Raw genomic sequence first — 22,405 nt, 5'->3', positions numbered from 1 at the left:
GCGCGTTGCTGTGCCTCTCTGCCCGCCATGTCTCTAGTCATAATCGGAGGAGGCATCGTCGGGCTGTCCATTGCCTATTATTCGACTTTGGCGGACCCTAGCAGGAAAGTCATCATTGTCGACTCGGAGAAGAGCCTCTTTCTTTCAGCATCGGGGTTCTCTGGTGGCTATATCGTCCGTGACTGGTTCAGCCCAAGCGTTCTGCCACTCGCGGAACTGTCTTTCCTGCTGCATCGGCAGCTGGCTGAAGACCACAACGGACGCAAGCTGTGGGGTTACACACCCAGCAATGGCTACAGTCTGGTCATGGAGCAAGGGCCTGAAGCTGGCGGGAAGAAGGTGCGAGGTGAAGATTGGCTGTTGCACGGAACAAGCAGAGCCGAGGTCGCGCGCACGTATGTGTCGCGTTCGCTGGCGAATTCGGGCTCCGACAAGAATGTCAAGCGCGATTCGTTGCTTCGGCCGGACGGGTCGCCTCTCTGGACAAATATTCCGGCGGGAGGTGTTCTCGAGAAGATCTCCAGTCCGTCTGGATGTGCGCAGGTCGAGCCGCGGCAGTTGTGCGAGTGGCTGCTGCAACGCTGCGAAGAAAGGGGTGTCGAAGTGCACCTGGGTACCAAGACGGTGGCTTTTGCGAAGGATAGCCAGGGAAGCATCGTCGGGCTTCATGTACAGAAACACAGCGCCAAGACTGGTCAGCCTATACCTGAGATAATCCCCTGCAAGGATGTGGTCATCTCGGGTGGCTGCTGGACTCCACGGATCTTCCAGACACTGGTGGGTGAGAAGATGAGTATTGGCATTCGGCCGCTGCCAGGATACAGTATCGTGGTCAGATCTCCTCGATACAATCGACCTATCCTGGAAGACGACGAGTCTGCTCAACAAGTCGAAACTAGCCACTCGATCTTTTATCCGCCGGGACCGGATTGGAAATACTCCCCCGAGGCCATGGCGAGACAAACGAGAGACGGCAGACCGGAGATATTTGTGGCAGGGCTGAACAACGAAGCCCATCTTTTGCCAGAGCTTGCGGGCGGGTCCAAGGCAATGATGGAGGAGCCTCTCATGAATGATCTGAAGAAAACGGCTTTCAAACTGGTAAGCACGCAAACCGGAGCTTCTGCCGGGGACGATCTCGAAATTGTTCGGGAAGGCCTTTGCTTCAGACCCGTCTCGGAAAGTGGTATCCCCATCATATCTGAAGTCGGGGATATCAAGACAAAGACCGGTGGACGATTGTACGTTGCTTCAGGTCACGGTCCGTGGGGCATCACCTTGTCCTTGGCCACTGGGTTCGTCATGTCAGAAGTCTTGCAAGGGAAGGCTCCGAGCGTCAGCCTGGATGATTTCAAGCTGAAGTCGGAGTCATCCTTCGCCTTGCGGCCACGGCTGTGATATCGGCTGCCGAAGATAAAATTGGCGTCATAAGAGGGAGTTTCAAGCGAGTTTCGGGAAACAGCGACCGCGTGGGGGTTTATCCGTCTGTTAAGCATGGCATCCCCCATTGGAGAATAGTTGAATAGAATAATACTGAATCGTCGCAAAGTGAGCTTAATCATCGTCCGCCCTGAAGAGGAGAAACAGCCATTGAGCAACGGGCTGTAGGCAGAAGCCACATGCAAGAATCTGACCGTAGCCCATGTCGTTGTCCTCGTACCACGGGCCGAAAATGAAACTGGCTTCCGTGCGTATGACGGCGACGAACCAAAAGTCCATCCACATGAATGTCAGTGCAACAATATCAGAGGTAACTCTTGTCGCTGGCCGGATCCGACTCAGAAGCCATTCCAATTTGTTCCACACACTGGTTGATGGGCTGGGTGAGATAGATCTAAGCATGTGGATCCAGATTGGAAGACAGTTCTCGAGGATAAAAATGCCGCCATAAGCGAGATGGAACATTGTCAAGAACGGAACGAGATATTGCAGCTTCTGCTGCGCTCCGTAGCAGTAGAAATCCTTCAGAGAGCGGTTCGAAGAGGTAGTGCCTATGAACTCCGTTGTGATGCGCACTCCGAGGATGAAGGCAGTCGTTGAACAGAGCACACGTACTAGCATTGCGCTTCTGGTCTCAGTGAATTCAATAATGAGCGAAGCTAGCGTGGCGGTGGCAGTGCAGGAAAGAAGGACCACAAGAATGGAGATATCCTTTTCATACAGGGTATCCTCTCGGCTCGAGTACCCCATGTTGGCGACACATGACATGAGGGAGAAGAAGGTCAAAATGTCGAAGAATGAAAGTGAGGCGTTCAAGGTGGCTCGTCCCACGCGGGATCTCCTCCTTTCCATCGTCCAAGGTACGAAGATTTGAGCCGTGAGATCGTCAAATAAATATGAATTAGTGTTGTGATCGACGCGATCAGGCAGTACACAATAAGGGCCTGAAGCGTTGTCAGCACATGAACAGGCTTGGTTGAACATGAACCACAGACCCCTTTCCCGGCGATGTCGGCATTGCCTCCAAATTTCAGGTTTCGACAGTACTCTGGTGCGCATGACTCTGCCGCCTGCGTGGCTTCTCGAATGAAGCTCGGCTGCAAGATGACTTTGCTCAAAGCCAGCTCGGCCTCCCAGTCAGGCTTTGTTGAGTAGGAAGGATTTAGAAAGGTCCGAAAATGACGGACAGCATCCGAAGTATTCGACCAGATGGGCAAGTTGTAAGCATCGTTGGCTGGGTGGCTCCATCCATGAAAGCCGGGTATGGGAGCAGATATGTACAGCTGCCAGAACTCGTAGACGTTTTCGCATGGTTGAGACAAATTGAGGCTGGAATGCGTATACCCAATGTACCATGGATCCTGCCAATCTTCGAAAGCAGAGGAGCACGGGTCCCAATTATTCCGACAACAGGTCCCAAATCACCGAGTAGGTATGGGAATAGGTTGGCGGTCATCGTGCCGTAGTGATATGTCTTAGAGTCTTGTGTAAGCGCTTTCCAGTATTCCGCCAGAGTGCCATCGTCCAAGGTCTGCAAAGCGTTAGGCAGCAGATACTTGAGGTGATCAGCAATCCCAGTGATGGTTCCAGCAGGTTCGTAAGTTCTGATTCTGAATTAAATCAGAGCAGGCCGAGCGGTTCTTCTGCCATTGAAGCCCCGAGGGCCCCAACAGCCGGAGCGGGTTATCGAGAAGCAAATGTTGATCCGTGATGAACCTGAAGTATGCATCATTGCAGGCCTTCAAGACATCTGGAAGATCCGGTAATGAGGACATTTTGCAGTCAACACGGCCTCAATCCGACCTCGAGTATAAACATATGGAAGTCAATGCCCTCAAGGAGACCAGAAGATATTAAGGACTCTTATTAGACGATCAGGTTGCTCATGGCCCGACTCCGCCACAAAAGCAGATGGAGGCTGAGTGACAGGCGACGCTCAAAGATGCACGTCTGCCCCTGGACCTGAAGCGTGGCGGTGTAAGGGGTGGAATACTATTGGACGTGAGCCGCATTCGCTGCGCCGCAGATGCGTCCGGGGTCAGGCCGTCACCTTTGAGCCCTGCCTCTTCATTCGGCTTTTGAACTAGAGATTGCCTTGCTCACCTCTTTCCACAGGGAGGGAGCCGCAAGCAGAAGTACTTCCCTGTCATTGTTCCCCAAGTTCGACAAGGTTGGACAAAGTCGCAAGGCTGACCAATTCAGGACGACGCGCCCAACTTGATGAAGTCGCTCTGAAGCCAGTCTGGGGGCGAATACTTTTCATTTTTATTTTGTTGCCTCTCTAGAAAGCTCATCAGACATTTTGTACAGGTTCACTCCGTATGCCAGCCTCTCGTATTGCCGATACAATAATATCCGCCGTCGGTACATCCAACCTAGAACGGTGGCAGCCAGAAAGGATATCCACCATTCTTGACTCTGAAAACACTGAGTAAGAAGCTGTACATCCCAAAAAGTACTGATGCCCAGATGATGACAGCAATTTGTTGGGTTCGCGGGTCTTTGATGCGCGGTACTTTGAGGGCCAGGCTGATCGTTGCGAAAGAAAGCAAGGCATCTGTGGCACATCAGCAGGTCTCCGACTGTCTAATTTCCGAGGATGACTTACACATAGCTGCCACAATCTGGGTCTCCATGCCATATTGGTTCTGAAATCCCGGAGCGAAATAGGCGATACCGCCGCGCCCATTCCCGGCAACGTAAGGCACTTTTCGGATATGATTGAACATGTGTCCACTGGTGAAGAGCAAGATCAAAATCAAGCTTATGCCGGCCCATAATGTTCGGTTTTGGACCACGGGCAACACGTATGGGTATGCCACGGTAATGAACGTGAACGCTCCCAGCAGGATGGTGATTGAGGCCCCGATTCTTGCATAGTTGATAGGCCGGGAGATAGGAGGGTATTCGCCAGGAGGAAGATGCCGCAATAGCCAGCTACGGACGCTGTCTGCTGTCTGAGGACCAAGGAACTCAAGGCGGAGAGGCTGGCCATCTGGCTTTGCATGCGGTCCCACAGTGGGAGGGAAGAACAGGAGTACGGGAGCGGTTTGAAGTTGAAGCTGTCGCGCCAGTTTAGTGAAGTTCTCTACGCAGGTTGAGCTTTTGATATACCTTCATGAAGATATTTCTGCCATTGTCGAAGTCAACCGTGCTCAGGAGCATTCTGTGTGCTCCGTTGCGGTCACCCTTCTGCCAGCTGCGACCCAGTATACTCCATTCCGGATCAAATTCTCGACACAGACCACATGCGTATCTCGCATCTCGAGCTGTGAGAAGGACGGCTAAGGAGTAGTCGCGAGGCGTGGCTGTCAACTCATTGTATCCTTTCTCGTCCAATTCAAAGGGTGCGGAGGAAGCTTGTTTGGAGAAATAGGTGTCGAATCTATTCGTTGTTGCCTTTTTGGCGGCGACAGCGGTCCAAGACAACGCTGTCAGCGCCAACAATTTCAAGAAACGCATCGCTAATACTGAAGCCTGTGTTGGGTCTGAAAGAGAATGTAAGTTCATCGAGTTGCTGATCCAGCGTGGCCTCATTAGAAGTGCTGTCGGAGGATACGGAGGAACATAGGATTTGGTGGGGTGGAGCACAGGTGCTTTTATGCCAATATCAAACACTGGCAGCCTTGTGGTCCTACGCAAGGCATGATTCATACAAGAGCAGCTGGTAGTGCAGACCAGATTCATTGTTGATATAAAATCTAGTATTCGCGGAATGCAACGTGCTGAACAGGACAGCCAAGGAATTTTCAGCATATTTAGGTAGTTGTCAAGCCACGGTGGTCAGCATCCAGGAAACAGCCGTGACCATAGAGCACAGCCGTTCGAGCAGAACGACTGGTTAAGCCTGATAGTGCGAAAGAAGGTTTCGGGAAAACGTGACAGTGTATGCGGGAGGACTCTACCACCGCAGAACCACATCACAACACCTGCGCCAAGCACCCAGCGGAATAAATGGACAGTTACGATTTTTGTTTGCAGAAATTCCCCCAACAATCCCCATGGTAAGGTCAGGGCAAGACCAAGTCACCCGCCATGGGGCAGTTGGCAACTGGTCCTAAGTGAGAGCTGTACTAGCCGCGAGCTCTCACTAAAAGGCCGCCGCTACCGACGTACCTGTTGTGATCTGTGTGCTAGTCCAGATCATACCAGCAGAGTCGAATAGCGGTCCCGCGGGCCCTTAGGGGTCCAGCCCCCTTACCTGCCTAGGGGGAATGTATGGGAGTTGCACCTGACGCTACCTCGGAATAAAAGAATCCCCTTCTTCGACTAGGGGGTTTCCCTCGATTCGCCCTCTACCACCCCGCGAGTGGTAGGGCCGCGGATTAGAGTTTTTGTCTCTCGACCAAAAAGGATCTTTTGTTGTCAAGTACGGGATTCGAACACCCCGTGATGTGCGTTGTTTTGTGGGAGCCAAGGATAAATCAACGAACACTCACCGCGCTCTTGGTTTGCGAATTGACCAGTCATTGCCTTGCGGTGCTCCAGCAAGTTAAGTGAAGGCAGACAAAGCGCTGGATCGAACATTGCTTTAAGATTCTCCCTTACATTATTCCACTTTACCTTCTTTTGCATCTGTGATCTTTCGGCAACGGGCGCTCTGCGTTCTGGCCGGCCAGATCGAGCTCATCACTCACACGACAAAAAAGCGAGGGAGGATGTGTCGAGCACAACCCGCTGAAACTCCACCTCTTGGACCATTCCATCTAACGGCAGGTACCATCCCACAAGAGCTCAGACTGAAGGGTGCACTCTTTGGCTCGAAGGACGCCGCGACTGGTTTGGCATACCACAGAAGGCATCAGAGCATTGCGCATAACCACATTCGAATGTGGGCTTCAAGAAGGCAAAGGTGAATGAGTTGGTCAACATATTCCAGACATCCTACTTGTTCCGAAAAGTGAGATGCTAAGGTCAATAAGGCAATGCCGACTGTCTTCGACGCTTGACGTTGCAGTTAACTTGAACACTAACTAGCACTACTGCGTTTTCTACGCCAGTGCCACACCGCAATCCCTCGCCGCCTCAACCTCGCCGCGCAATCATGCCAAGGCTGCGTCAGGGGGAGGAACGTCCTTCCTAGATTGAACGGTATCTACATCTACACTGCAGGTAGCGTTGCCCTCACGACTTGACTCTCACCCATCATTACATGACAAACCGCATGCCCGGACTGAGGGACGGAGGGCCCTCGATCCTAAGATTATACGTTTCTGATCCCCTCTAGCCTCGTTGCAGATGGACCTGATGCAATGAATAAGCGAGGCCTCTTGCACTGGGAAAGCTATTCATGTCCATTTTGACAGAAATGGTTGATTTCTGGTAGTTGTTCACGGCATGCTGTTCTCTACAAATGGAATCGCCATCTCGGATCCTCGTCACCCATCCACGGCTCATCGGGAGCGATATCATGCGACGTGTTCTCCTTTCGGTCGTTGTCTCTCTTCAGAACCCACCACAGCGTAGTCGTGACCAGCAGGTTCGCAACCATATATCCCAACGCGAACGAGTGGCCCAGGTAATACCGCGGTGCCGTCTCCGTCCGATAAAGCTGGGTTCCCAGAACCGCACCGAGATTCCCGATTGAGATCTGAAGGGCGTTAGCGATCGCACGCTTCGTCTGGCCGCTCACGTTGTTAGCCGGCCAAGCCAGGGTCAGGGCTACGGCAGGATAGATTCCTGCGGCGGCAAAGATAGTGCCCAGATACGAGACCCCTGGACGATGGTCGGACAACAGCAAGATATATCCGATAATAGCCAGAGACGATGAACCGAGGACGAACGGGGCACGCCGACGGTATTTCTCAGAGAGTAACGCCAGCGTGAGCGTGAGGATGAATGCAATGGCGTACGGCGGGATTGTCATCAGCTGGGCCTGCGCCGAAGTATAGCCCAGCGAGGTGATGATCGACGGCAAGAACAGTGACAGCGTGTACAGTGGCAGCGAGAGGGTGTGGAAGCCCAGTGCATACAGGTAGCACTTGATATCGGTGAGGGCTTTGCGAACGTTCCTCCACGCGAAACCCTCGTCTTGGGTGGCGTCACTGTCGTCCTTGAGGCGTTGCTGGATGAAATCGCGCTCAGCGTCGGTGAGGAATTTCGCTGTACTGGGGTAATTATGGACGAAAAAATAAGAGCCCGCAGCCACGACGACAGTCAGCAAGCCTTCCTGGAAGTCAGACTGTCAGCATTCATTCGTTCATCTATTCGACCATACACCCTTCGAGTAGCCAGGCTGAGACTTACAAGAATGAATATCCATCTCCATCCATTATACCCTCCGACTCCGCGCATATGGCCAATCCCCCAAGCCAGAATACCGCCAAACGCTCCCGCCAACGACGCGGCACTGAAGAATAACGCCACGCGAAAGTGGCGCTCGTTGCGCTGGTACCACATTGACAGATAAAACACAATGCCGGGGAACAGTCCTGACTCGGTGACGCCGAGGAAGAAACGGACCACATAGAAGCCGTCGCGGGACTGTGTGACGCCCATCAGGGTGGCAACGACGCCCCATAACAGAGTCAATGTAGGCAACCAGGCCCGCGGCGTCCAGAGCTTCAAGACGATGTTACAGGGGATTTCGAATAACACGTAGCCGATGAAGTAGAGCGTCAACCCGGTGAGGTACTCGTCGCCAGTCATGTGCAGGTCTTTGGCCAGGCCTTCAATCCGAGCATTGCCGACATTGCTCCTGTCCAGGAAAGAGAGGAGATACAACAACGTCAAAGCCGGGAGAATGGTGAGGTCGAGTTTTCTGATGAGAGATCGTTCATTGATACTTTCCGCTGGGACTGTCTTTTCGACAGGACCGGCATTCAAATTCAACTCTTTCTCCTCTGGAGGCAGTTCGGGGATAGACAGGACATCCTTTTCAACTGACGACGCCATGGCCTCGGTGGTCCAGGATCGAAGATGCCGGGAAGTTGTGAGGACGCAAGCCTGTCGCTCTGACTATACACGATCAGGGCTCCAAGGATTTCCCTATCAACTTATGCACGCTGCTTGTATTGAAGAGAGCTTGCAATGTAAATGGACAGCAGCAACGCAATAGAACATATCAGCATTTGGTCTCTCTGTTGTTTATATATGTAGGGATATAGCTGCATATTCGATATCATAACATCTTGCCTACCTTGGCATGGCGACATAGAGATGATGCAGATACAACATCTCATCAGTGTCATCGGTGTTCATGAAGCTGGGGTCTGGGGCAGTCATCAGCAAATGAAAAGGAGTGGTTGGTGGCTGCATCATCGCGGCTGGATATGGCGTGATTTAGTTATCGACGTCTAGACGTCTCGCCAGTCTGCCACATCCAATAACCAGTCCACTCTGCTCCATGCCAATTGGTAACTGTGGCATACGCTCCTATATGATGCTGCTTATCATGGGTATTGGACGAGATTGATCCACAATCAGAGTCACCTTCCCTTCTCAGGATCGTTTGTTGACAAGGCTGTGGAACGGGAGAGTCATTCGTTGGCAACATTCGGCATCATGCTGATTAGATACAGTTTTGACTCTCGTCATTCCATTCTTATACTATCTTCAACTTGAAAGTCTCGGAAGAACGCATCTCCATCACCATCCCAACATGGCTGCGCGGCCAAGGTATAACGAGAAGGTTATCGACAGCAACTAAAGATTGGCATATTGCTTTGTGTGCTCTTCACACCATTGCCAAAACTGGGCCGCGAGACCTGTGCCTCCCTCTTCTTTGGTCTTTAGGCTCTGGAGGATCTCCTTGTTTGGACTGGGATGCCATCTACCCCAGGGTATAGCAAACCTGCCCCCATCCTCGAGCTTCACATCAGGACTCAGCCCAGCCCATAGCTCAGTCAAAGCGCCCATCTTAGGCTCGTGCATGAACAAGGCCATTGAGACCTTTATTGACCACGGCGCTCTATCCCAACCCTTGGTTCTCAAAGTCCCGGGACTCTGAGCCACGGACACGATTCCGTGCTCGCGGATCCTCTTGTCGAACTCCGACGCCAAGAACCAGTTGCCGGCCTTGGAGGCGCTGTAGTTGCGAGAAGCGTCTTTCGAATAGTTTCCGGGGACAAGCTCGGCGAGATCGATGCCGCCTGGGGGGCCGGACATGTCAATGATACCAGAAGACGTGAACACTATGCGCACGCTGCCTCCGGGTGAACTTTGTGCCGTCTTGATCAGGACAGGCAACAGCATCTTGGTCAACAGAAAAGCACCCAGGCAATTGATGCGCATGATGGCTTCAATGCCATCGGATGTGCCTGCGCCGGTGGGTGGTTGCGCGACTCCTGCATTGTTCCAGAGAACGTCGAGGCGGGATTCTTGGGCCAGGAACTCGGAGACACACGGAGAGACCGTAGATAGATCGTTGAGGTCGACGATGAGACTCTTGAGCTTTCCAGGGGTATCGGTGGGGATGGCACTCATTGCTTCGATCTCGGCCGCGATTCTTGATGCAGATCGGCCCGCAATGTAGACCGTGCCGCCTTTCAGATAGAGCATCTTGACGAGCTCGAGCCCGACACCGGCATTTCCTCCAGTCACGATAAATACCTTGCCGACCAGGGAAGGAACATCCTTCTCGGTGAAGGTGGGCCGGGGCGGGTATAGCTGGGTGAATACTGCTCCCATGGTGAGGAGATCGACGAGTCAGCTGTCGTAGGAGAGAGTTTCAAGAGAAGTGAGAATGAAGAGAGCAACTTGCGTGCACAGTGCTGGCGTGCAACTCGCAGGGCGACGATATATAATAACGAGAGATCTGGAGAATGCAGTGGTCCATGTATTCCAATATCTATGCATTCTGACCAAAAATTGGGCGTGGTCATACATATGATGGCTGTCAGACTGCATGGCGCTTGTGAGTAGGTGGACTCGGGTTTTGCTGTACATGTGCCTGAATCATTGAGTAGTAAAATGATACTGCGATTGTTAGGTAAGTTGTCGATCACGGCTGCGTCAAGATGAGATCTTCTTCTCCTCGCTGCCGACGCCAGAAATTGGTGGTATGCATGATATTATCGTCCAAGAGGAACCACCATTTCCTGGCAAATGCGGGACCAATCTCCCAAGCCATCGGGTCCCAAGGAGTTGAGCCCCAAATTTTCAAGCCATCTAATGACATGTCTTGAACAAACTCCAGCTCGTTGATAGCCGAGCGTGTGACTAGTAATCGGTCGCGCACCGAGGGCCAGGGCAGCATATCAACGTAAGGCCGGTGTGGGATAGTTTGCTGGTTCAAAGTTGGTATGATTGTTGGGGGTAACCTCTCAATAGGGGCGCAAATGTTAAACCCGCTGTCTTGTAGACAGGCAAGCTCGAGCAGATCAGCAATGCGGATGAACGCAACGGAGGCGGTCATGGCATGCATAATGATGAAGTGAGTATCGCGTCCGGGATCCAGGCTCATTTCACTTTGTAAGAACACACTCGGGGCCTTGGAGATGGGCGCAATCGAGCCTGTCTCTGCACTAGTCAAATCTTGAGTATCTGGGACCTGACCGCCTTGTGGAAGACGTTCACGATGATAGGCACGCGACATCTCTCGAGCCTGTTTATGAGCAAGTTTGATTCCTTCATCCGGCATAACGAGTCAGAAACGGGCCATGTGGTTCTGTCTGACATTGGAAAACATACGTCTAGCTCGCTGCGAGAGTCTGTTCTGAACTCGTTTCCGCTCGGCGGGGTCTGACAGGCGTGTCCAATCGTCGTCCGAGGACTTGAGATATGGCTTCCAAACAGTGTCCATAATTGATGTCGGAGCGACACAGGAAAGAAGCCACGGGGAGACCGTACCCTGGGAGGGTATCGAGGATGTAATTGAGGACTGCCGGTAGACACAATAAGAGCGTGAAAGTAGAGACCAGGCAGATAGGAAACCTGTCAGGGCGTGCAACAGAGTAGTAGAATGGCTGACCAAGACCCGCCAGTAACACTAGCCACATCAAGTCTGGTCGCGCCAAATTCTGACATTCTGACATCCGAGTCCCTAGAACCCGACTCGGCTTGACTTTTGTGACCGAACTTCAGTCTCTGGCGATCTCTTAACATTCCACTCTGCTTTCGAGCAGTTATTGCTTGACTGAGGTTCAATTGTCAATGCGCAGGAAGACGACAAGAGACCTATGGGGGTGAAGGATTTGGGGCACCGGCCATTGACCAGAGTGATCAGTCGACCCCAACGGGCCCAGGATTCCAGGTCGGGATCTGACATCTTCCCCGCATAAATGGTAGGCATATAAGTATTTGGCAGCACTGTATCCACGCCTGAACGATATTGCTCGAATTGAAAGAGTGAACAGAGGTTGTAATTAGCCGTCTTCTGTGATTCGCACTCCCATGCCTCCCGCCTCACTTGCGGTCTCTTGTGGTGACCGGTCCTGACTTGGTGGAGAACCTGATCTGAGGGACATGTTCGAGTTCTGCGTCACGCATGGAGTGAAGGCGAAGATCAGAACATATCCATTTCTCAAGCTGAACGAACTGGTCGAGGACTACCACTCCGGTGTAGGCGGGAAGCTTGTGCTTGATATGTCGGTTAAGGAGTGATACCACAGATGCCAACTTCTTGCGGTACGCATGTCAGAAAGGATGATCCGGCAAGGCTGTATCGTAGGCACAGCAGGATGTCTGAGTGCTCCGCCCTAATGCCAAGGACGGAACCGGCAGTGCTGCCGGCCCGTTGGTTTCAAGTTTATCGCGACGTTCAACATCTAGTTCGGGCTTTTGGCTTTCGTCGTCCATCTTCCACCCTTCGCATCTCGTCCAGCAGGAAGCCCCATTCCGCTCGGAGCTGGCCTAATGGAGATTGGACCTGGTATCTGTGCTGGCCTCACCAGACAAGCTCAAATGCCGGGAGGTGATATGCTCTTTTTGGGAGTCGAGGGTCTGATCCGTGATGCAGGGGATGTCCCCGCAGTTTTTGACAGGGGCGATGACTGATCGGTAACGGGTTCGAGACGAATATGCAGGTAAGTGACAATGGATTGTAGTCCGTTGCGTCCATTGGACCAGTTGGGTTTGCGATGGATGTGATTCCGTATGTCGAAACGGCAAGTCCGGCCACCGCACTGGGTGTCTTGCAACATGCCAAGCTGCTTGACTATCCCGTTCGCTGTTGCACTGCACAAGTCCAGTGCCGGCATTGGGCAGATCATCGCCCAGTGGATCTGGAAGGCCGACGAGGGCACACGAGGGCTACTCTACCGACAACTTTGTACGTGCTGGGTGTAGTTCTTTCGTCACAGCTATGGCTGCGGGCTTGAGATTGTGGTATACCAGGATGGACAGGGTCGGGTCCCGGGATGCAAAAGGTGAAAGCAGGATATGGGATTACTGAGCGACACGCTGCGGCGGCTGTTGTCAGATTAGCGTTGGACGTTGTTGACGTGCATGAATGTCTCGACCACTCGAGCACGATGGACAAGAAGATGATGTCTCGATGTCTGACAATGATGCTTTGCTTTAACCGGACTGCCGACCAGAGTTCACCATGGGAGCTGCTCGTATTACTGTGTTACCGTGTGCAGACGGAAATAAGGCTGCAAAGGTACCAATGTATCCTATTAGGTTGGGTGGGGAAACATTGGAAATGTAATCCGCGGCCATGAAAAATCATCTTGCGACCGAAAAAGCGAATTGTATTCACTGTGCCTGGCTCACGAAGGATATCTAGTCCTTCCTACTACCATCTACCTTCCGAAATACTTCAGCTCTAGATACCGAGCAGGATAATAGGTGATAGCTGTGACGACGAGGGCGAACTCGTTGGCAACATCGCCGCCAGAATCACCAATCAACTTGCCTAGCGGGCCGACGTACCAGGTCTCGACCATGCCCATGCACCAAGCCACCACACCCAGACCGAAGGCAAGCAAAGCGGCCAAGCCCAGCGGCAGACGAGCCGGATCATTCCAACCTTCCAAGTCGTAGTTTGCAAAGTTGCGTTTGCGGAAGATGACATGCTCCTCCAACAGAATGACAAAGTAGGAAGTACACCAGTATCCCAACAGAGACAGGAAGTTGGAGAGATAGGTGTTGAGCTTTTCGCGGCCACCGATGGCGAGACCGAGAATGGCGGCGAAACAGAGCAAGGTCCAGATGAAGCGCGGGACGCGGGCGCATGGCCGGCTGAACTGCTGGCAGGAGATGGCGGCGGAATAGATACTGATGATGTTGGTGTTGATACCACTCAGGACCAACAGAGTCAACAAGAACTTCGCGAAGCCGCGCGGATGGAGCATATCTTGGATCAAAAAGCCGAGTCCTTCATCGTATGCAGCGCTCCAATCCGGACGGTTGTTGAGCGCGCTGGCCACCACGCAGCCGGCGACCATGCCGATGCTGGTGGGGATGGCGATGCCGAAAGTGGTCATCAGAAACACCTTGACTCTCGACACCGAGGCCGGGTAGTGGACGTAGTAGTCGGAGGCCATGGTGCACCACGACGAGGAACTGCCGTAGACGATTGCCAGCAGGGACAAGACCGTTCCAGCGAGCGTGGCGCCCGTGACGGATGCCCCGGTCGTGTTGTCGGCGTATTTGCCGGTCTCGCCGAAAATGATCATGAAGATGATAAAGTAGATCAGCCAGGCGTAGCGCTCGTAGATCAAGATGGCATGGAGCCCGACGAAGCTGATGATCAAGGCGACAACGGCGATGATGACGATGCCGACCACCAAGGAAACGTGTCCGTCTGCGACCGCCGTGAGAGCCAGTCCTCCTGTGATGCAGCCCACCGCGGCCCAGCCGATCTGCTGCACGGCGTTGAGGGCCGCGATGATCTTGTTCGGCCACCAGCCGAAACTGTAGCGCGACACTGAGATCTGTCGCAGGCCCATTGCTGCGCCGAACGTGGCGCAGTATCCGGTCACGGCACCGCCCAGGATGGATGCGAATATGGTGATGATGATCGATTGTTTCAGGCTCAAGCCGAATTCCCAGCCCAGCATTCCGGTCGCGAAGCACGATGTGTTCATCGTCCCCGAGGCCCACAGGAGGGCCATGGTTAGCTCTTCATGCCAGCGGACGGGACGCTTGTCTTCGGGCCGTTTGCGATCGATGGCTTCTGATTCAATCCCAAACTTGGCGTCCATGCGAGCCTCGAAACGGCGGAGGCCGGCGAACAACCCCTTGTCTTGTTTGACATATTCGCTGCTGTACATATCGGTGGGCGACGAGACGCTGGCTTCTGGCTCAATGGACACATCCGTGAGCTCGTTCTTGTCGTAGCCATGATCGGTATCGTGGAGGGTTCCACCGCTCTTTTCTGGGTCAAAGGATCCCAGAGCCATATCGGAGGTCGAAGTTGTATCTGCCTTGGAACTTGGTATACAAAAGTGCTCCCTATGCTTACAGCGATGTGTATAGCTGACAGCAGGTCAAGTCAGGTCCTGCCACGACAGAGGAACACAAGACAGCGGCGCAGAAAATGATGAGCTGCAGAGCTCGTGTGTGATGTGGGGGAATCGCAAAGAATATAACCATTCGTTGAATAGTGGTGGCGCCACAGCAGGGTGGTATTCTGTATCTTTGGTAGCATTTGTCTCGTGGATTGGGGATCCTTGGGACGCCAGCTAAGCACTTTTCGGGTATAACTAAGCCAGGGGCTTGAGCATAATTGGTGTAGCCTTGAATAATCTGCCCGGGGTGACAGATAAGCGTCACGATAAGCCTCCACCCCGATGCTTATTCGTAAGCTTGGTTTGTTCCAGAACGATTCCTATCTTATAGGATCTTCGTGTGGTAGTATCAGTGGCTGGATCGACTCACCGTTACCGGGCTGGGTATCCTCGTTTATCAGTTGACGGCGAGCGCCGATGTTCTTCTGTTTGGCTCATTTCGTAGTACCACGGTTCGTGTGCCATTGAAGCTCCGATGCACATCTAACCTCGAGATCTGGTGAAGGGGCACGATCGTGTTGGTGCCTGATAGTCGACCCGTGGGTAACATCGTCTTGATGTCATGGCAAACATCGAGCGTCGCCGCCCCTCGTCCGGATCTTACCTCGACCGGTACGGGGGGAACTGGTTCACTGATGACAGTCGCTCTGTGGTGGACCTTCGTGACCATCTGGCTGTGTGGACATCTCCTTCGTGGCAGTTCCCTGGGACCCTTTCCATACTGATAAGTTTGACACTTCGTGTTTAACTGCACTCAGTCCACAAACGCAGCCCGCTGAGCTTGGGAAAAAATAGTACGTAGTACATAGCTACCTACATGTAGTATAGGGTTTGACGATAAGACTTGGGATCGAGGAGAAAGTCCCGATGAGCTTGGCACAGACGCAGTCCGCCGTAGCTCAATACCGCGGAGCATACTCTCATCGACACTTTTGGGAACCTGCGGATTATCAATCTGCCGACCCGAGGACGTTGTACTAGTCCGGTTGCGGAGATGGTAAACAACGCCCTATCTGCTAGCGACTTGAAGATTGCATTTTGACTCTGGTTCCGTAGCATTTGTCGCACTTCACCCCATACTAGATCTGTATCACAATCTACTCGAGCATCCCAAAATGGAAGCAGAAATATCCTACATGAGTACGCCGGAGATCGCGCAGTCCATCAAGTCGACGCAGCTCGAACTCGCATACGAACGCGCTCTGCGGCACGCTGAGCGCATCTACGAGGAAGAGCGCGTGCGTGCCTTGCGCGTCCAGCTGCTGTTACTGGAGGATGACAACGGTGAATTACAAGAACGAGCTTTGCAGAACGAGGATGAGAACAATCATCTAGAAGAGACACACGAAGAATTGAGGGCACAGGTTTCCGACCTCGAAGCCGAGCTGCAGCAAACACATCTGGACTTGAAATCACGAAACCGCGACTTGGACCACCTCAAGGCCGAAGTCAATGTCTTGAATTCCGCCAGCGCCGATGCCACCAAGCTTCTGTCCGAGAAGTTGGCATTGGCCAGAGAGCTCAACACTCTAAAGCCGGAACTGGAGCATCTCAGATCGCAAGCGTCCACGCAACAGAAAGTCCTTGCTGAGAAACTGGCTTTACAAAGAGAGATGAGCTCGCTGCAGGTGGAACTGGAAACAGAAAGAAGAACGGTACAACGCATCAAAGCTCAAGAGAAGTCAGCTGCTCGTGAAGACTCTGCCTTGACCGCCGAGATCGAGCAGCTCAGCAAAGAGCTATCTAAAGCACAACGAGATGCCCAGAGGAAGGATCAAGAAAGCAACTTCGAGATCGAGGAACTTAAGAAAGAACTGGCAAAAGCTCAACGTGACGCCCAGAAGATTGATCGTACCAACAAGTTGGAGATAGAAGAGCTCAAGAAAAAACTCACCGAGGCGCAACGCAAGGCACAAGAACACGAACGGGATGACAGTTCCGAGATCGAAGAATTGAGGCAGGCACTCGCCAAAACGCAACGCGAAGGACAGAAAATCGAGCGTGAGAGCAGAAAGAAAACAGCGCAGTGGGAAAGTGAGAAGGAGATTCTAGAAGGAAAACTTGATGCCTTCCGTAACAAGCTTCGCACTACAAAAGATCAACTCAAGGAGGCGCAGGATGAGGTTGAACAGCTGCAAGCTGCTAAGATGGCTATGTCTGCAGAGATGACCAAGGCGAGATTGTCGGGGGCCACAACAGCAAATCCTAGGAAGAGAAACATTGCAAGGTTCGACCCCGACATGACAATTGGTACTCCGGGTCAGAGAGGTCCAGCTGCAAAGAAACAACGTGCGTCGGTCAATGTCGGCGACAAGTCCACCTTCTCCATCACACCGTTCTTGAACCGGACGATGAGCATCCTGCCTGAGACACCCGGTGAGGCGGAAGATGAGCCGCGCAAGAAGCCCCAGAAATTAAATCAACACCAACTTGATGGGGCAACCGAAGATACAAGCAATGCATCCGAAACTGAGGAAATCACGAACAAGCTGGGAAAGCCAGCCTCAATTCAGAGATCAACCGCACCGACGATTAAGACGAAGAGGTCTCGACCACTGAAAGAGACCACCAACTCGAAGGCAAATACCACAATGAAGAGACCACAGTTGGCGAAGCTTATCGAAGAGGATTCGGATATGGAAAACGAGGAAGGAGATGTCAATGGCAATGACAATGGCAACAAGGAAAACGGCGAACAGCCCGAGAAATCCAAAGAGGTCACGACGCAACAAAAGGTCCCAAAGCGAACAAATATCTTTGAGGAAGAAGATGACGTGCCGGCTCCAAAGGTTAGAGCTCTTGGTCGTGGAGGCGGCGCGCTCGGAAAGATCAGTCTCAAGGCCAAACCAATTGGAAAAGGCAAGGCGTTGGCCGAGTTCTCGCCCCTTAAGAGGGACAGGAGGGCTGCGAGCGTTCTCTGAAACATGCCACATGTCTTCGAGCGGGAGTCCAGGTTGTCATCATCTTTGTCTAGAAAGCCGGAACGCCCTAGTGTGACGAGGTATGGGAGATATGAGTATCATCCGGGACAGCTGGTACATACTGTAGATTTGTAAAGGACGAATGGACAACATTGACAACGGTCTTTGGGTGTTTTGAGCCACTGCGAAGTAAAGAATACCATGCTTTCGACTAAAAGCGGCAATAGTAGCCCTACACCAAAAGGCATCCTCCTTTCACGCCGCCTTAACCATGAGGGGAAACGATCGGAGAGTGATTGAACGTCGTCCGTCTCTCTGCGCATGTCGAAAAATATGTCAACTTGTATCTTCCGACCGCAACAACGACAAACAACAGGGGAACATTCTTTTCCATCAGACCCTCCTATCCCACTGGTTGGCTGTCCTCGGTTGTCCTGTTCTTGCAGATTGCAAGCCTAAATGCGACCATGTAACCCACGACTCTGCGTCCGCTTTCCGACAAGCCCATTACTCCTCCAGCAACGACAATCGATATCACCATCCAAGTCCTTCCAGTCCTTCCTCCACACTGGATCTGAGCAGCTGTGTCGCCCCTCAAGACTATGTCGCCCTTGGCAAAGCTGTACCTCATCGCCTGTTGGAGCTACATGCTCAGCTTCCACGCAACTTTCACGCTGCTCACCATGGGCCATCGCGAGCGGACGGCGTGGCGGCAGCTCGAGCTCGAAGAGTTCGCGACGCTGGAATGACAGGCAGCGAGGGGACCAGTTTGCCAGGGCGGCTAAGGTGCAGGGACTGAAGAGTCGAGCCGCGTTCAAGTTGTTGCAGATCAATGATCGATATAGATTATTCAAGCCGGGCATGACGGTCGTGGACCTTGGGTTTGCGCCGGGGAGTTGGAGCCAGGTAAGATTGAAAAATTGCCCATACATACAAGTGTACTTCCGTTGCGGGCCATATCCCCATCAGAGTGGACACGGTCTGGACAGTGTACATTCGGCTAGCGGTCGGAATACATGTGCAGTTTGCCTATTGAACTTGGCGTACCTGATTCTTTTTCCTTTGAGATTTGGATACATGGTTTAAATTGTTCAATTTTCGATTACGCACATCGGACCATCCCGTTCGTGACGTCTACATACTGACCAGACACTGTTCTCCTGTTATAGGTAGCCATCGACCTAACGAAGCCGCGCGGTCGAGTCCTGGGTGTCGACCTTCTCCCCGTGCAACCGCCGAGAGGCGTGTCGACGATCCAGGGCGATTTCCTATCCCCACACGTGCAGGCCGAGATCAAATCGTTCCTCCGCGACCCGGACAGGGGCCGATTACGCCGCTCACTCGTGGCTACCGATACCGATGCAACGGCTGCAGACGAGAGCGACGGACATCTCGACCCGGGCCTGCTGCTCGACTCGGACGCAGGCTACATTGAGCGGGAAAGACGGGATACCGCGAACGAGGAGTCTGGTGAGAGTACTGCTCAACATACGCCTGAAAAGGAAACGGAAAGAGAACCAGAAACAGACCACCTCGACAGGTCTGTCGACGTGGTGCTGAGCGATATGTCCGAACCCTGGGACCCGCTGGACGGGCTATACAAAAGGAGCATCAGTAACCCGTATTACAGGTTGATGAACACCAGCGGCAATTCGTTCCGAGATCATGCTGGAAGTATGGTACGTACAAACTCTCAATACAGCACCGCTCGAGCCAAAGGATCATTATTAAAAAATGTCACTGCATGTATTGGGCTGGCAGTGAACGACGGTAGTCCATTTGTCAACGGGCATGATTTCGTGCTAACAAACAATTTGTTGTGCTGTCTAGGATCTATGCCGAGCAGCTCTGCGCTTCAGCTACGACACGCTCAAAGTGGGCGGACACTTTGTGTGCAAATTCTACCAGGGCATCGAGGATAAGGCTCTCGAGAAGAGTCTGAAGGCCATGTTCCACAAAGTGCATCGCGAAAAGCCCGAGAGTTCGCGCAGCGAGTCCCGAGAGGCGTATTTTGTGGGTATCAAGCGGCTGGCCAAGGTCGATAAAGATGCCGTCTTTGCGGAATGATAATATATGATGACCAGGCTAGTCTTGGTCCGATGCCCCGACTATCTTCGCCATGGTAGTACATAGCGCGTGGACTGGCCAAGTCGCACCTTGCGCACTGTATTGCACAGCCATACCATGGTCATACAATGCAGGCCGAAGTCCAGGCGCTTATCCTATAACCTCGTCACACACTCGGTCGCAGTGGGATGAACGATGGGCTGCCACCGCTCATATACCAGCCCCTCTCCGCTCAGTGAGGTGGAACACCAACAGATGACTCAATGCAACGGTGGCCAAAACGTTCAAAAGCGCAAAAGCGCAAAGCTCAAATGGTCAAAGGTTATATCAATTCTCCCTCTTCGTCCTCGGGCATATCGTCCTCGCTGAAATCGATATCGGCCGCGGCCGCATCGGCCGCACGCTGCACCTCTTTCAACCCACTCAGCTCTTCGACATAGTCCTTGTTGTTCAGTGCCTTTTGGACAAACTCCCACCCGTCGCTCTCGTACGCTGTCAAGACCTTTTCTGAACAGGCGCTACAGCAATCGTACGCTCGACCGGCGATGTTGAGGGAGGTGAAATTCGACAGGAACCCGCGGATCTGGTGTGGTACCAGGCCTAACGGATGCTCGCCACGATCTTCTGACGGGGAAGTGGAAGCCGGGGCCGCGGGGCCGCGGGGGTGCTGGAGGACGGAAACAAGCAGCTCCACCAGTAGTGCAGAGGCAATGGCCGCAATGCCGGGCCGGGTGACGGTGCATTGTTGGTCGAGGGTCAGATCCTTCATCGAGTCGGCGGGCGCGACGACATCGTTGCAGAAATAGCATCCCAACTCTGACCGGTCTTGATTCCGATGGAGACTGTCACCATCGCCTTCATCTTCGCTCCGTTGGTTCTTGTTGGTTTCCTCTTGTACTCTCACGCCATGTCTCATGACCACATAGGTGTCGAATCCCAAGGCGGCATTCATGACGATCTTGCCGGCAGCTTTGCCCATGACAGTCGGCAGCCACCTCGCCTCACGGGTGTCCATCAGCAAGAAAATGACATCGTGGTCGTCCACCAGCTGTTTCAATGTGTCGTAGTCTGCTTTAGTCTTCTCGACATCCGTGACGGGATGGCCGGCCATGGGCACGGAGATGACATGACCCTCGGTGTCGACGCCGGGGTAGATCTGGCGCAGGGCTTCGGCGGCGGCGACGGCCTTCTTCTTGCCACCGTCGAGGCAGTCCGCGAAGTTGAACAGCGGCTGACGCACGGGATTGGAGAAGGAGACGGACCCGTTGTCCACGAACGTGATCTTCCGCACGCCCCAGCCGAGCAGGTTGCGTGAGACGTAGCTGCCCAGCGTGCCGGCGCCGAGGAGCAGACACTTTGTCTCCTTGATGCGGTCCAGGTCCAGGTTCGGGCTGATGCGCCATTTCATCAGCTTCAGGTTCAGGTCGACGCTCGAGTCGGCCAGTTTCTTGGGGTCCATGTATTCCGTCAGATCGGCCATGCGGCCTGCGAGTTTGTTGGCGGCGTTGCGCTCCCAGCCCACGACCTTGGGCATTTTGGTGGTTGGCTGATCTTGTTGCTGTTCCTGCTGCTCCTCCGGCAAGGGCACTTGCATGTCGAAGATGACGCTGCGTGCCGCGTCCCGTCGCATCTGCGTCTCTCGATAGCATAGGATCTGCACTCTGCTCAGTTTCCATCGTTGGCGCACGAGGACCAGCAGATTGCGCAGCATCCAGCCAGGCGCGACGGGGCCGGGCTCGCCGTAGTTCGAAGGGTCGGCGAAACAGACGTAGCGGTCCTCCGAATCCACGCCGTCGAAAAAGCCGTCCTCGTAGCTCGACAGGCCGGCGACCTTCCAGTCGAATGCGAGACTAGCGGTCGGCGTGAGCGGTGATGTCGGCGACGTGGGTCCAAACTCGTCGTCAATAGGACTGAGCTGCTGATTCTTCCGGAGCTTTTTGGCCAGGAAAAAGCCGTGTTGTCTTGCATCAACGCCGTATTTCCAGGTCATGACGCTGTCCACGAGGGTGGTGCTTTCAAGGCCATTCAACTTTTTATACGGCGCGCCCGCACCGGACGGGGACTGGCCGACTGGGCCCCAGTGTGGATCCATGACCAGGGCCGGAAACGCGAACCAGTAGTAGAACTTGTACTTCTTCAGGTCGGCGTAGGAGAGGACCAGGAACGACGCGAGCAAAGAAGGGCACGAGTAGATGGTGCCGTCGTTGATGGCTTCCCAGATGGTCTTGCCCGCTTGTTGGATCATGGCGAGCTTGTCAGTGTTGCGGTAGTCTTCGATCGTGTTGAAGTTCTTGATCATCCCTTCGGCGCGGTAACAGCCCGCGGGGACCTCGTCGCTCGTCAGCGCGGTGGCGCGGATCTGCATCCGACACGATTGTTCCTTCGCATCGCCCGGGCGGATCTCATACAAGCCCAGCAGTTTGCGGGCCGAGTCGTCCAACTTGTCATGGTTGATCTTGTGCGAGGCCAATGCGGCGTAGAAGGGGATCTCGATGTCTGAGGCGAAAGGGACGTACTGCATGATTCAGCTCTCAGCGGGTTATAAACTGGAAAAGCTGATGTTGTATATAAGACTGGCGTATA

General features: G+C 53.4%; 9 protein-coding genes across 9 annotated transcripts; 3 read left to right on the top strand and 6 right to left on the bottom strand.

Annotated features, from left to right (window-relative positions):
* Positions 1-27: 27 nt before the first annotated feature.
* Positions 28-1,398, top strand: A1O1_03997 (uncharacterized protein; the record flags this gene model as incomplete). Its single annotated transcript, XM_007724895.1, has 1 exon — positions 28-1,398. One exon carries the CDS (start codon positions 28-30, stop codon positions 1,396-1,398), a length of 1,371 nt encoding a protein of 456 aa, XP_007723085.1.
* Positions 1,399-3,815: 2,417 nt separating this feature from the next.
* A1O1_03996 (uncharacterized protein) lies at positions 3,816-4,902 on the bottom strand (the record flags this gene model as incomplete). Its single annotated transcript, XM_007724894.1, has 3 exons — positions 3,816-3,997; positions 4,049-4,502; positions 4,555-4,902. The coding sequence occupies 3 exons, from the start codon at positions 4,900-4,902 to the stop codon at positions 3,816-3,818; spliced, it is 984 nt and encodes a 327-aa protein (XP_007723084.1).
* Positions 4,903-6,787: 1,885 nt separating this feature from the next.
* On the bottom strand, positions 6,788-8,334 carry A1O1_03995 (uncharacterized protein; the record flags this gene model as incomplete). Its single annotated transcript, XM_007724893.1, has 2 exons — positions 6,788-7,609; positions 7,687-8,334. The coding sequence occupies 2 exons, from the start codon at positions 8,332-8,334 to the stop codon at positions 6,788-6,790; spliced, it is 1,470 nt and encodes a 489-aa protein (XP_007723083.1).
* Positions 8,335-9,084: 750 nt separating this feature from the next.
* A1O1_03994 (uncharacterized protein) lies at positions 9,085-10,068 on the bottom strand (the record flags this gene model as incomplete). Its single annotated transcript, XM_007724892.1, has 1 exon — positions 9,085-10,068. The coding sequence occupies one exon, from the start codon at positions 10,066-10,068 to the stop codon at positions 9,085-9,087; it is 984 nt and encodes a 327-aa protein (XP_007723082.1).
* A 313-nt stretch (positions 10,069-10,381) lies between these two features.
* On the bottom strand, positions 10,382-11,182 carry A1O1_03993 (uncharacterized protein; the record flags this gene model as incomplete). The annotated part of the gene is made up of 2 exons (XM_007724891.1): positions 10,382-11,007; positions 11,071-11,182. 2 exons carry the CDS (start codon positions 11,180-11,182, stop codon positions 10,382-10,384), a joined length of 738 nt encoding a protein of 245 aa, XP_007723081.1.
* Positions 11,183-13,124: 1,942 nt separating this feature from the next.
* On the bottom strand, positions 13,125-14,726 carry A1O1_03992 (uncharacterized protein; the record flags this gene model as incomplete). The annotated part of the gene is made up of 1 exon (XM_007724890.1): positions 13,125-14,726. The coding sequence occupies one exon, from the start codon at positions 14,724-14,726 to the stop codon at positions 13,125-13,127; it is 1,602 nt and encodes a 533-aa protein (XP_007723080.1).
* Positions 14,727-15,949: 1,223 nt separating this feature from the next.
* Positions 15,950-17,755, top strand: A1O1_03991 (uncharacterized protein; the record flags this gene model as incomplete). The annotated part of the gene is made up of 1 exon (XM_007724889.1): positions 15,950-17,755. The coding sequence occupies one exon, from the start codon at positions 15,950-15,952 to the stop codon at positions 17,753-17,755; it is 1,806 nt and encodes a 601-aa protein (XP_007723079.1).
* Positions 17,756-18,214: 459 nt separating this feature from the next.
* Positions 18,215-19,822, top strand: A1O1_03990 (23S rRNA (-2'-O)-methyltransferase; the record flags this gene model as incomplete). Its single annotated transcript, XM_007724888.1, has 3 exons — positions 18,215-18,661; positions 18,925-19,434; positions 19,586-19,822. 3 exons carry the CDS (start codon positions 18,215-18,217, stop codon positions 19,820-19,822), a joined length of 1,194 nt encoding a protein of 397 aa, XP_007723078.1.
* Positions 19,823-20,144: 322 nt separating this feature from the next.
* Positions 20,145-22,343, bottom strand: A1O1_03989 (ubiquitin-like modifier-activating enzyme ATG7; the record flags this gene model as incomplete). Its single annotated transcript, XM_007724887.1, has 1 exon — positions 20,145-22,343. One exon carries the CDS (start codon positions 22,341-22,343, stop codon positions 20,145-20,147), a length of 2,199 nt encoding a protein of 732 aa, XP_007723077.1.
* Between the last annotated feature and the right edge of the window lie 62 nt (positions 22,344-22,405).

The sequence above is a fragment of the Capronia coronata genome (assembly GCF_000585585.1).
Source record: "Capronia coronata CBS 617.96 chromosome Unknown acBCG-supercont1.3, whole genome shotgun sequence".
NCBI lineage: Eukaryota > Fungi > Ascomycota > Eurotiomycetes > Chaetothyriales > Herpotrichiellaceae > Capronia > Capronia coronata.
The sequence above is the reverse complement of the archived record's forward strand: the minus strand, read 5'-3'. Positions and strand labels throughout refer to the sequence as shown.